This window comes from Neopelma chrysocephalum, unplaced genomic scaffold, assembly GCF_003984885.1.
Source record: "Neopelma chrysocephalum unplaced genomic scaffold, ASM398488v2 Primary Assembly neopelma1_119, whole genome shotgun sequence".
Classification (NCBI taxonomy): domain Eukaryota; kingdom Metazoa; phylum Chordata; class Aves; order Passeriformes; family Pipridae; genus Neopelma; species Neopelma chrysocephalum.
The window spans coordinates 3,107,819-3,119,860 of record NW_020897781.1 but is presented as its reverse complement, the minus strand read 5'-3'; the positions used below and the strand labels follow the sequence as shown (position 1 = coordinate 3,119,860).

Here is a 12,042-nt window from a genome sequence, read left to right as displayed (position 1 = left end):
TCTTCAATAATTTACACTGTGTAGAGAGCAGAATTCCATGTCATAACCACACAATAGCCAGAAAATTCCTAGTACAGCACTAACTCAGGAGAATGTGGCCAGAATGAGAAAAATGCTTCAGAGACAACTATGTAACAAAGCCACCCCAACCCAGAGGCCAAAAAAGGCTCAGACCAAGAAACTGACAGTTTTCCCTTGCTCATCCTTACTGTTACCTACAACATGGACAACCCCAATGCTCCAGGGAACAGGTGAAGCGGCACCATAACCCTTATAAGCAACAGGCAGAAAACACTGGTGAGTGGCAGCTGGTGGCTCCAGGCATTTCAAATCAGAGCTGCTCTTCCCAGCCTGGGCTGCCCTGAGGGGAGGCACAGGATCTGGAGTTCCTGCAACTAAAAGTAGTGTTTTACAAGCCCGTTTACAACTGCTCTTTCCTCTCTTCAAGAGAGCCATAGCTGTTACACTGCACTGCAGTTTTTACCGTCTGCATTCCTGGCAGCAAGCTCCCTCTGGGCAGCTCAAAATGGGACCCCCGAGATAAGTCACCTGACATTCGCTTGGAAAATCCACCCTCGTTACTTTCCCTCTGCTCATCCCAGCGCCCCACCGAACACACGGGGAACCGCGGAGTTGAAACACATCAAGGTAAATATTATCACGTTTAAGGCACATCAAGGTAAATATTATCACGTTTATCATAACGATTCTCTGACTAGAGGAGGAATGCGAGAGGTGGTTTTCCCGGGATTTTATAAACATAAAGAACCCACAAACTTTAAAAGTAATGCCCCGGGAACTCAGCGAGCCGCGTTTCATGTGAGCAGCTCCTGGCAAGGCTGGGAGAGAGAGAGAGAGCGAGCACGTGCGTCCCACCGCCCCGCTGCTCCGGGGGGCTGCGGACAGGCCTGGGCAGGGGGATGCGCTGGGACCACCCCTGCCTGCCCTTCGCCCCCTCCCTGAGCGCCCCAGCACGAACACACCAGCAGCTGCTGGACCAGCTCTGCACAAGGGATGCGTGGGAAAACACGCCCGGAGCGGGGCCGTGGGGCCCCGAGATTCCCCACCGCAGCCTCTGCCCTTCCCGGGCCCCCGAGAAACGGGTGGGACGAGGGAGCGCTGGCCGGGGGGAGCACAAAGCGGGGCTGGGACCCTTCCGCACCCCCCGGCTGTGCCGCCCCGGCGAGGCTCCGCGACCCGCCCATGCGCGGGGTCTGCGCTCCCCCCCTCCCCGCCATTCCCGCGCACCGGCCGTACCTGGATGGTCTGGTTGGGGTCCCCCCCGGCCACCGGGCCCCCCACCAGTTTGCAGTAGAGATCCTCCACGGCGCGGCGGCTGCCGGCGCCCGCCGCCTCCTCTCCGCAGGTGGCGGTGGCGGAGATGCGGGTGCCCTCGGCCAGGTTGAAGTAGGGCGGGTGGAGGCTGTGCCCGTTCACATCGCTGGGGAAGGAGGCGGGCGGCCGGGCGGCGGCGGCGGGCAGCGCCAGCAGCAGCACCAGCAGGAGCAGCCCCGGCCGCGCACCGCCCCGCTCCGCCGCCCTCGCCATCTTCACCGGGCGCTGCCCGAGCGGCGGGGCCGGGCAGGGGCAGCTGCTCCGCGCTCCCGTCCCGCCGCCTCGCTCGGCTCTGCGGCCGCGCCGCCGCCGCGCTACTTCAGCCCCGGCGGCGGGGAGGGGCCGCCCGGCCCCGCCGCCCCCATTAACCCTTTCGCCGCCCCCGGGAATCCCCCGCTCCCCGCCCGGCTTCGCCCCGGGAACCCCCCACTCCGGCCCGGCCAAGTGGGGTGAAGGGATTCCCCACCTCCCGAATAAAGGGGAGGCAGGATCCCCCCCGGGGAACAATGTGCCCATTGTATGTGCGGGGCTGCGCTGCCCGGAGGCTCCGCTGGTGTTTTAGTACGTTAAACTCCATTAACCGATAGATGGGTTATCTACAGGAAAACACTCTATTACTAATTAACAAATCAGGGGAAGGCTCCACCGATTCCAGTTCGCTCTCCTCGAGGTATGATGTGCGTTCTCGTTAAATTTGGGCAGTGAAAATTTTACTTCCACTTTCCCCAGAAGGGATGGCTTTTGGGAAATGACTTTACCTTCTCACAAGGGGGAAGAAAGCAGCTCAGTGATAACCCAACCTTCGCCCAATCTGTCCACAAACAGTCCATCCGCGGTGTGACTTGCAAGGACACACACACTGTCAGGTCTTTATATCCTGCTGGGGGGAAGACACTTTACAGATAAGAAACTGAACATGTGTATATATATAAATATATATATACGTTTGTATATATATACCATCACATAAATTAACTCATCAAATCACAGACTTTTTTTAAATCCAAGAATTAAATTATATTTACGAAACGTTGTGCCTGAACTGGACTAGACTCCATACAGTTGGATTGCTGCAGTATTTGAACCCCACAGGAAGCAAAACAAGCCCTTAAGCATGTCCAGGTCTTCACAGGCTGCTGCTGGGCATTTGCTCCTTGCCAAACATCATCCTCTTTGTTTCTTTTTTTTCTGTGGACAGCCTAGCAGAAATCAGCCCTCTTGGAAAAGTTCTTTAAAACAATTTTTAAAAAAAGAGGCATTTTGATGTGTGTCGTTCAAATAGGTAGTTCCACAGACTGCATTCACATATGGCATATATCTAACAGGCTGTGCCATTACACTAATTTCAGCACTTTCAGGGGCCTTTGAAACATCTTTTTTTACTGTATCTGAAGCACTGTATATGTGGGATAGCGCCACAGGCAGTCCGACACTCGCAGCCCTCCCGCCAGGTGCAGCTTGGGAACGCTGGTGGGTCTCAGCATCAGGAGGTGGAGGAGCGCAGCCCCACATGCCATCAGGAGCCAGGGAGCCATCCAGTGCCAGCTGTTTCTCTGGGATGCATTAGCATGACATCAGGACTTGTGAACGCAGGGCGGTGAGAGGTGCCTGGTTCCACATGGCGAGGAAGCACTGAAGCACAGCCGCCAAGCCCATTCAGTTAGAAAGACTTCCTAAAGGGCTTTCAGACATCATTTAACCCCTTCCTGCTTGCCCGTCACTTTGGAGACCTTTCCCCTGGTTTCCCCACTTAATGCAAGATCTTATCGCTCCGCAGATGAATGTATCCTTTAGAAGTGAAATAGAACCTTTAAAAACAAATTCTTATCAAGAGAGCAGGCAGTCTTTGCCCTTTAAACTGTGCTTGAAAATGGGTAGGTTCCTCTGGGGAAAGTGGAACAGCCACCTTTGAGAATATTGTGCTCTGCAGTAATGGTTAACTAACATGTTTATGTACCCGAGACCAATACTCCACACGACAGGAATTAAAACTTCCTCAAACTTTATCAAATGCCGTATTTAATTAGCTACTTACACCCCACGGCACCTGTGAATATGTAAAAGGAGTTAACAAGGAAAGCAGGGCACAGATTAAGAAAATAACTTTCTCCCACCCCCACGAGAGTTTCAAGGCAAAAGACTCGGGCCAGGATAATATCTGTAATCCCTCTAGTGGTAACGTGGTGGCACGTAATTAATCTCCTCTCCAAAATGCAATTAAGGAAAGTGAAATCACAGTTACCACGTGGGTTTTGTGGCACAGACTCAGGAGCACCACGCAGAAAAAAATGACCCTTCTGCAGTATGAACTGCCTCTAGTCAATCACAGAGCTACTTTCAAAGACAGTTTGAAGACTGCAATCGTACTTAGGTCACCTAAAACTGAGGGGATCTGAAGTTTACCAAGAAGCAATGGAAATGGTTTAAAGAAAGAGCATTCTGAGGGTCTTTTTCCAGCACAGAAAGAAAGGGACAGAGGGTTTCTAACATTGCTAAATATCTGATTTAGAGGTTAACAAAAAACTTGAGGTTAACAACTTGAACTCCTATCCTGATGGCTATCCTGATCTCTGTTCAGCCACACTGAGGACATGAGTCCCATCTAATCCAATGTCTCATCTGAGAGTCACTAGAAGCAAAAATTTCAGGTGAAACTCCCCGTGGATGGTCAAGGAATATTCTGCTCCCAAAAAAGATGTCCCCTGACCTGTGTAGCTAGAACTTTGCTTAAATACCGAAGCCTTTCTTCCATCTAAGAAGTTTTGCTAAGCATTAATTTCAACATCCCTGGACATTTGCCATTCCTGTTACTCCCTACTCTGATCCCTCTTTGAGTTATACTAGTTTCTTGAGCCTAGCAATGGTACTTCTTGGCTCGGCTTCACAAAGCTACTGGTCACACTGACATGCTCTCAAACAGGAGGTGTTGAAGCAGAAGAGACTTTTCCATTTAAATCCAATCCACTACCAGTGAATGCAGAAAGAACTGGAAAAAAAATCCAGCCTGTAGCATTCCTACTCCAGTCTTCTCTGAGCCTACATGTAGCAACATGATTTAAACCATGCTGCCATCCATCTGCATCCCTTAAAGGCAGCTGAGTTCCACTGAAGATTTTACTTTTGCTTCCCTGAAAACTGCAGGACCACGAGGAACTTGCCAGAAGCTGCCACCAGAAACCACAAGCCCTTTCTTCAAGCAAGCTGTGGAGTGACAGACAGGGTTTGGGAGTGGGGAGGGACAGGAAGAGCTTAAAAGAGACCTGAGAACAAATTCAACTTACCTTGATGAGGGAAACCAGTTCCTAAATCTGAACAAAGATTCTGCAAGTTACAGGTGAGTTTTTCCTGTCTACACAGACCCTTTTAACCTACAGCAGAAGCACAGGGAAGCATCCCAGAGCCAGAAGCGAGGCCTGTCTAGTAATTCAGTGGTGATACAAACACATTCTGCTTGCTGTGAATAAATTTGCTGGGTCTGTATTGTCTTTTACGTAGAGAAATGAAAGGCGTCCTCCTCGCTCCAGGAAAACCAACATATGGCCAATGGAACAAGACCCGTTGCCTTCACATGCAATGTTTCCTACCAGGGTACCACCACATCAGAGCTGCCAGTAAGAGCAGGGCCTGAGCCAAGAGAAATAAGTGAGCATATGGTTCTTGTATGGTATAGGGTCAGGAACATGTTATCTTACGGAAGATTTAATTACTTTTCTACTACCCTGCTGCAAGCTGTGTGAAGGAACGTGTTTCCTGAGCTTTGCTCCTTGGTGACCCAAGAAAATTATACCAAGCTCACCATTTTCATAAGCATGTCGTGTCTTGACACAAGTGTGTCAAGAACAGCTACTAGAAGCTAAGAAGTAAATTCCACATGAGCTGGAGTTGGACCAACACAAGCCAGAAGCGCAATCAATATCCTTCAAGCACATCTCCAGCTTTATAATTTTACAGCCTTCACAGGCTCTACCTGAGAAGATTGTAAAACAAACCCACAAAAGGCATAAGCTGGTTCCATGTGAGGTTTGCATTGAGTTTGCTGAGTTCACAGAGGCACAGAAAGGAGCTCCCCTCCTGTTCACACAGACCCCTGCACACATGCACACACAGACAGTTCTGCAAACAGCCCACAGAGACCCGATGTACATTTCCTCCGTTTGTTCTTCAGACTGACAGCTCAATTATGGCTTTTTAAACCCTTCTGCATTGGGGGAGCTGGGGAACAGCTTGAATCTACAGTGGGAAAGGACTGAAGAGTTTTGTTGAAGGCATGAGGAATTTGACCAGGATCTGCCCTGGTTTCTCAGGCTGGTTCTTACAAATGCATAAAGCCAGAGGGGACGATCAAACTCATCTCACTTCCTCATCTGCTGTCTGCTACAGGCCATAAACTTCTACCCCATGGTGTTATACCCAGCACAGCTCTGCTCTTATGAAAGTATTCCTGGTGCATGGTTTTGCCAGAAATAGTTAAAACTGTACAAAACTGACCAGGCTGATAAGGTGATGCAACAGGAAGCAACTCTAGGAAAGATAGGATCCTTTATATCTTCTTGGAATTGAATTACACTGTGTGAAAATGCAACCCCCAAAACTGCCAAGCACCAATGAGCATTAGCAAGAGCTGAATTAGGACACATCTGGAAAGAGCAGTTATTTTTCCTCTCTTCGTAAAATTACTTTAATGTGTTTTATCTTTGTTTCCTGTATACTGTTGCTCTTTTAACATTTATTCAAAATTGAAAAAGACTAGTTTGAGACAGAGCTGTTCAATTTGCCATGCCCGGGCAGCACCTTTTAGTTAAAACCAAAAGGCAGCACACATCTGTGTTTTGTCTGCTGTGGACATTTTCACAAAGAGATCAAGAAGTTTCATAATGTAGCAGGACATGTTACTCTACACCGGAGAATTCAATTCACTTTAAGGTCAGCCTGTACCTTCCCTGTAATCAAATGGTTGCAAAACCCTCCCAAAGCCAGAACAGGTGTTTCATTCATACTGTCTGTCTACCTGGCAAGGACCCAAATACTTTCTTTTAAAGCCTAAACTCTGTATTATTCTGGGGTGCACGGAAAACATACACAAGTGCTGTCTCCTAGGCACGCTTCAGGCTCGGTCATCATTAGCTACGTGTTTTCCTTTGCACAACTCAAACAGGAACACAGCTGCTTTTATGTTAATAACTAAATCATGCTTTAAATGTCTGCCACACAGCTCTGCCTTCAGCCAGAAGGGCCCTGCAGATTTAACGAGCTGACATGTCAACAGAGATCAGTTCACCCACCAGAAAAGTGCAGCTACTCCTGGGGTGAGCCTTGGTAGCTGTTTAGCACTGCAGGAGAACGAAGGCCGCCGTGTCAAGTTGAATCCAGGGTGGAAGGAGGGGGATGAGTGAATGTGCTCGGGATGAAGGCCCGTGCAATGATGGGAGTTAACGCACCCGTTCGAGTGTGAAACAGCAGCGGGGTCAAGCTGGAGACACACAGACAGACCGTGCTTTTGCTTCTTGTCTGAAAGGTGGGACACAGACAGCACTGCAAATGGGAAACTGAGTCAAGCCTGACTCAGAGAATAGGACTTTTCCTACTATGTCATTGTAGCTTCTTTGAATACCGGGAAGTTCATCCTCCCACAGATTACTTCACCCGGCCTTGTTTCTGTACCCTGTGGCTATATGCACAAGTATTCTTCAGGCATGGGGTCATGACAGGCCTTTGCTGGCTTCCACACACATCACATCATATCCAGTTTTTCAAAATCTAGGTGGAAATTATTGGTGGCAGGAAAAAAACCAGTAGCACTTCTAATCTTCTCTGCCATACAGAATAGTAATATTACCAGTTTCCTATTAGGTCTCATTTCATTAATGAGAAATAATAGCTAGTTAATGAAAAGCATAATTAGGAACAGCAAAATTACAAATGCCAAGCTGGCCCCAGAGGAAGGAGCATCTCAACCAATATTCCACACGAGCAAATGCCCTTTTGTTTTCATGTGTGTTTTTCCAGATGAAGGGGCTGCCCAGTCCAATACACAGAGGCTGTGGTTCCCCAAAGGAATCAGCAACAGTTAGAGGAAGGTGCACAGAGCCAGCAGCCCAACAGACTTGTAGGACTTAGCAGAACAAACATTTACATTTGGAATTTCCCTGTTACCTCCAATCTGCAGTTTACTTTGATATTTAGAAATGCACAAAATTGAATGAAGCAGTGGAGACACGTTCCAGCCATAAAAAAATAAAAACCAGCCTCAACACACAAGTTTTGTGTTTTCTTCTCCCTTCAGACAGGGCAAAGGCAACAACAGGTGAGGGAAAAGATAACTCCTCTGGAATAAAAGAGATCAATGAGGACAAATGGAAGGAGCTGGTATCCAGGGCACACACCATCAGCGTCAAACACTCCCATGTTTGCACTATTTGATTTAAGCACAAGGAGACATAAATGCAATACCACTAACTCTGCCCAGCAGTCTCCATCCTTCTCCAGGACAGAAGCTGCAATGCAAAGGAAAAAAAGTCAGCAGCCTGCCATGTACAATATCTTAGTCCCCACGACTGGGGAAGGCCAAACAGCCTCTGCTTGCCATCTCCCCACATGCTGGCACTGGGGACATGGTTCCTGCAAACACACTAGTCACAGCCACAGCAGTGCAGTGTGGAGGTGGCCCATCTGCAGCACATTGTTCCCCCTGTTTGAGGGCACCAGCCTGTACTGGTGCAAGCTGTGCTGCAGCCACTCTCAATGGAACCTGGCACAGCCCTGCTGCAGGGCGTCTTAGCATCATCTCAACACAGAGGAGGATGAGTCCATACCTGCATTTTCCACTTATTTCAGAGCTGGAAAGAGGGAGATTAGTTCCTACCCAAGATTCTCCTCAGGGCACAAGGCAGTGTTGGATGACAGATGGAGTTTAGCTCCAGCTGTGCATTGTGGGCTCTGCCTATGGGAAATGCTTTACCTTTTTTTTTTTTCCTCTGGGATACATTCAATCCAAGCACAATATTGACAATCAGCTCTTCTTTTTGAGATTCCCAGTCCTAATCCACGGGACTTGCAGAGGGCGAAAGCATTGTAATGAAATATTAGCAAGAGTTGCCTTGGTAACTGCCCAGATGAAGCCCTCTTATATTCACTGAAGTTCTCCCAGCGTGACTAATACTCCTGGGCTATAGTTATACCACTCTGGACGTCCTGAATGCATGACCAAGTCAGCAGAGCAAACACACTCAAGCCCCATTTACACAGTTATGGCTTAATCTGATTATTTGTAGTTTGATCAAGTGCAAGAGAAATTTGCGGAGCTTCACTCTGCAACCCTCATTTTCATCTTGCCTCTCTCAATAGCTCAAGCTGGGGTTTCCCATTCTGCATTTCCTAAGACAGAAAAAACCAGCAGCCTAACAGCTGAGTGCTAACTCCAGTCATCTGTTAAAATGCATTTGGTAACGTTTTCTTTATCCTGTTAACCTTATCAGTGAGCGGAACACGTGGGGAATGCTGAAGGCCTTCATGCAAAGCAAAGCAAGAAGCACTCAATGTACAGACCTCACCAGCATCTCTGCCACAAAATTCAGATCTGAACAAGCCTTCTCTCCCCTCACTTCCCTCCCGAGTTCCCTGGCTCTGCATGCACACGGGTCCCTGTGTGCTGTGTGGAGTCTGACTTGCTCAGGTACGTGCTGTTGACCATGTACAGCTTAAGGCTTGCACAAAAGAGACATTTTCTTCTGTTTGAGCAGGTGCCTGGAAAGAAAGCCCTGGACTGCAGCCCTGCTGTCCCCAGGAAGGCTGGCACCATCCCTCCCACTGGGCAGTGACAGTGGGGGAAACTTAAGCGGTTCCTTTGTAAACTGCAGCTGACAGCCCAGAGCACTATCATTGCTCCAAACTTGGGCTTGCTCCCTGTGCTGGCTCACTCCATCCCAGCTGTCCACTCCAATCCTTAATTTTCCTTTTGTGAAGCTCCTTTCACTGTCAGGACTAAGGATTTATGGGTCCCAGAGAGAATGACTCAATGGCCTGATCCTGAAAATTGGCTTCTTTAACAGCAAGGAAAAAATGAACATAGCAGCACAGTCTCTGCAGGCACTGAGGATTCGTGGTTTTGTTTTGTGCTGCGCTAAGTTGTATGGCAACCAGGTTTTAAGAGTCAATTTACAGGGGATATAGGAAAGTATATTGCCCACTCCTAAGCCATTCACCAGCACCAGCTGACTCACCCTCTAAATGGACACTGCAGGCTGGGAGCTCTGTGTAACAGGGATATTTGTGCCTTTCATTAGTGTTTGCTCATCGTGTGTAGCACAAGTGAGTTTTCACACCTATGTTCACCACAGATAAGAACTAGCCATGGTTTGGGCTCCTTATCAGGAAAAGATTTTATATATTTCCATTGTCACAGCCATTAATCTGAAATCTAAATTGCTTCCTATTTGGGAAAGCATCTGAGTTTTTTTTCCATGCAGATTATTCCTACAGTAGCTTAATAGGAATAGCTTTGCTGTTTTATGATTAAAAATAATCCCCTCCAGTAGGAAGAGGTAGCAAATAGGAAAATAGGTGCTTTCTCCAAAAGAGAAGAGCAATGAGCCTGTTTCAGACATCACACAGAGAGATGGTGCCACAGCCAAGAACTTAGACTATGGCTGAGGCTCAAATCCTTTTGCTACTGTTTTCCTTCATGACCTTGGACACATCATTTATCTTTCTCTTTGCCTCTCTTCATCAACTGAAAATGAAAAGAAGTAGCAGCCATGGGGTATGATAACAATAAAAGCTGTGAGATGCTCAACCATCCAATGTAGGCACATTTTTAAGTTTGTAAAAAATGGATTTAACAGCTAAGCCCTGCTTTGGACCCTGTAAGTCCAATAAGCTTCAGTAAAATCCGACACATTCGGCCCAGCCTCTCCAGTTCACCTTCCAGGAGATCAAACAGCAAGCACAAAAACTGAGAGTGTGTCAGGATTTACACAGATCAGAAGGACAATGGGCCCTACACTTGGCTCCAAGTGCTGGTGAGTGGTAAAGCCATTGCCAGCTCTCATCACTGGGCAGCCTGAGGGATTCTCCATGCTGGGAGCTCCAGAGGTTCAGCTGGGATGCTGGAGCAGCCTCTCTACAAACAGCCCTGCTACGCTGGAGAATCTTGGATCATCCCAGAAGATGAGTTGGTATGTAGAATGTCTGCAGCCCTGGAGGTCAAGAACCCTTGTTTATACCATGGGGAAGCACTTTGGCATCCTTCAGTGCAAAATTTTGAGTGCAGTTTTCCAGCCATAACACTTCAAATGAGGTAGCTGGAAACATAACAGAGAGTAGCCCGGGGTTCATTCTTTGACTACTGGTTTTCAGCATGAGATTTCCTTCCCTTGCCATTACCTCCAATTTCCTCAGCACTTTAAGGAAGGTTTATGTTGTGCATTACCTTTGTACAGTTCAGGTAACCAAAGAAATCTTCTTAAACTCAAGTGGCTGGTTTCCAGGGATAGATCCTGTTACTGCTTTTAAATGCTTTGCATTCATATGAAGGATAATATTTTAAATAAAGAAAAATGAAACCTCATAACTACAGCTGGGCTATTTGTGGGAGGTTTCTCCTCAGTTTTCAAAGATCCTTGAAAAGCTGGCAAGGAAACCAAAAGCTATTTTACTTTCTTTAGGAACACTAAAGGGAAAAAGGTACTTTGCGGATTAGGAGATTAAAATTACAAATACACTGTCTGATAATTTTATAGTAATTAAAGTAATTAACTTGATTGTGTACTACCATTTCAGCTGGCTTGGGCTTTTAGAATCTTATTTAAAGGAGCCAGACTATTAAAGTACTTCAGATGTGGAATTACTGCTGAAAGGTATCCACTCTGGATTGATCCACAGCTCTGAACTTTTAAGGACTCCCAGGATGAAAGCCATTTGGAAACTCCTTATGTGATTTATGCATATAGTGCCTGACATCCTCATCTTCATGCTAGGGGATTTATTCCTTCCCTAATGAGGTGGAGGTCAGGCATGCCACGCTCGTTCTGGAAGCACAGAGGGTATGGGCGTGTGCCCATTGGCATTCTTGCCTTGAGCTCTGCACTTCAAGGATGAGGTAGGAATAAAGGAATTTAATTAGTTCTTGCCTGCTTCTATTAAACAGCTCTAGAGGGAGAGATGCAGAGACAGTGTAATAAAGAGGGTATGTGATTTGCATGCTAATAAAGGCACATACACTTTCTCCGGACAAGCCTTGACTTGATACCACGACTAGAACTTGCACTAAACCCAACTTTGTTCCAAAGTGAGCCTGCCACACACAGCAGCACGAGTTTCACAGCGTTTTAAAGTTAATTACAATCTATTCTGCTTTTGCTCTTAACATCTCTCTGGCTGTTCCCGGGCCTGCAGCTCACTGAAAAAGCAGATTAAATGCTTTGGGATGTTTATCACATCCTTATTATTACAGGCACTCTCTGGCTTTGGGAGAGGAAGCATCAGATTCTTTTTTGCTGTTTGTTGATCATGTTTAGGGCTGGAGGGAATGGAGGAGACATGCTCCCCACACAGGAGGGACCGAGGCCGTGGCCTGACAACATGTTGTCTTTGGCAGCAGCCTTGGTCTAATCAGTTTTTGCCCTTCTTCCCTTTCTGGTTGTGCCAACAGAACCATTTGTGGAACCAGGCTGTGAACTGACCCAGCTATAAAAAGGGGTGTAAACAATC

The 12,042-nt window shown here is 47.4% G+C and overlaps 1 protein-coding gene across 3 annotated transcripts in view; it reads right to left on the bottom strand.

Annotated features, from left to right (window-relative positions):
• Positions 1-1,557, bottom strand: part of LAMA5 (laminin subunit alpha 5) — an 88,322-nt gene extending 86,765 nt beyond the window's left edge. For all 3 annotated transcript variants that reach the window (XM_027697169.1, XM_027697171.1, XM_027697172.1), the window contains exon 1: positions 1,258-1,557. In XM_027697169.1, coding sequence (XP_027552970.1) covers positions 1,258-1,548 — 291 coding nt within the window. In that variant the 5' untranslated portion in view covers positions 1,549-1,557. The remainder of the gene's footprint in view (positions 1-1,257) is intronic.
• Positions 1,558-12,042: the final 10,485 nt, after the last annotated feature.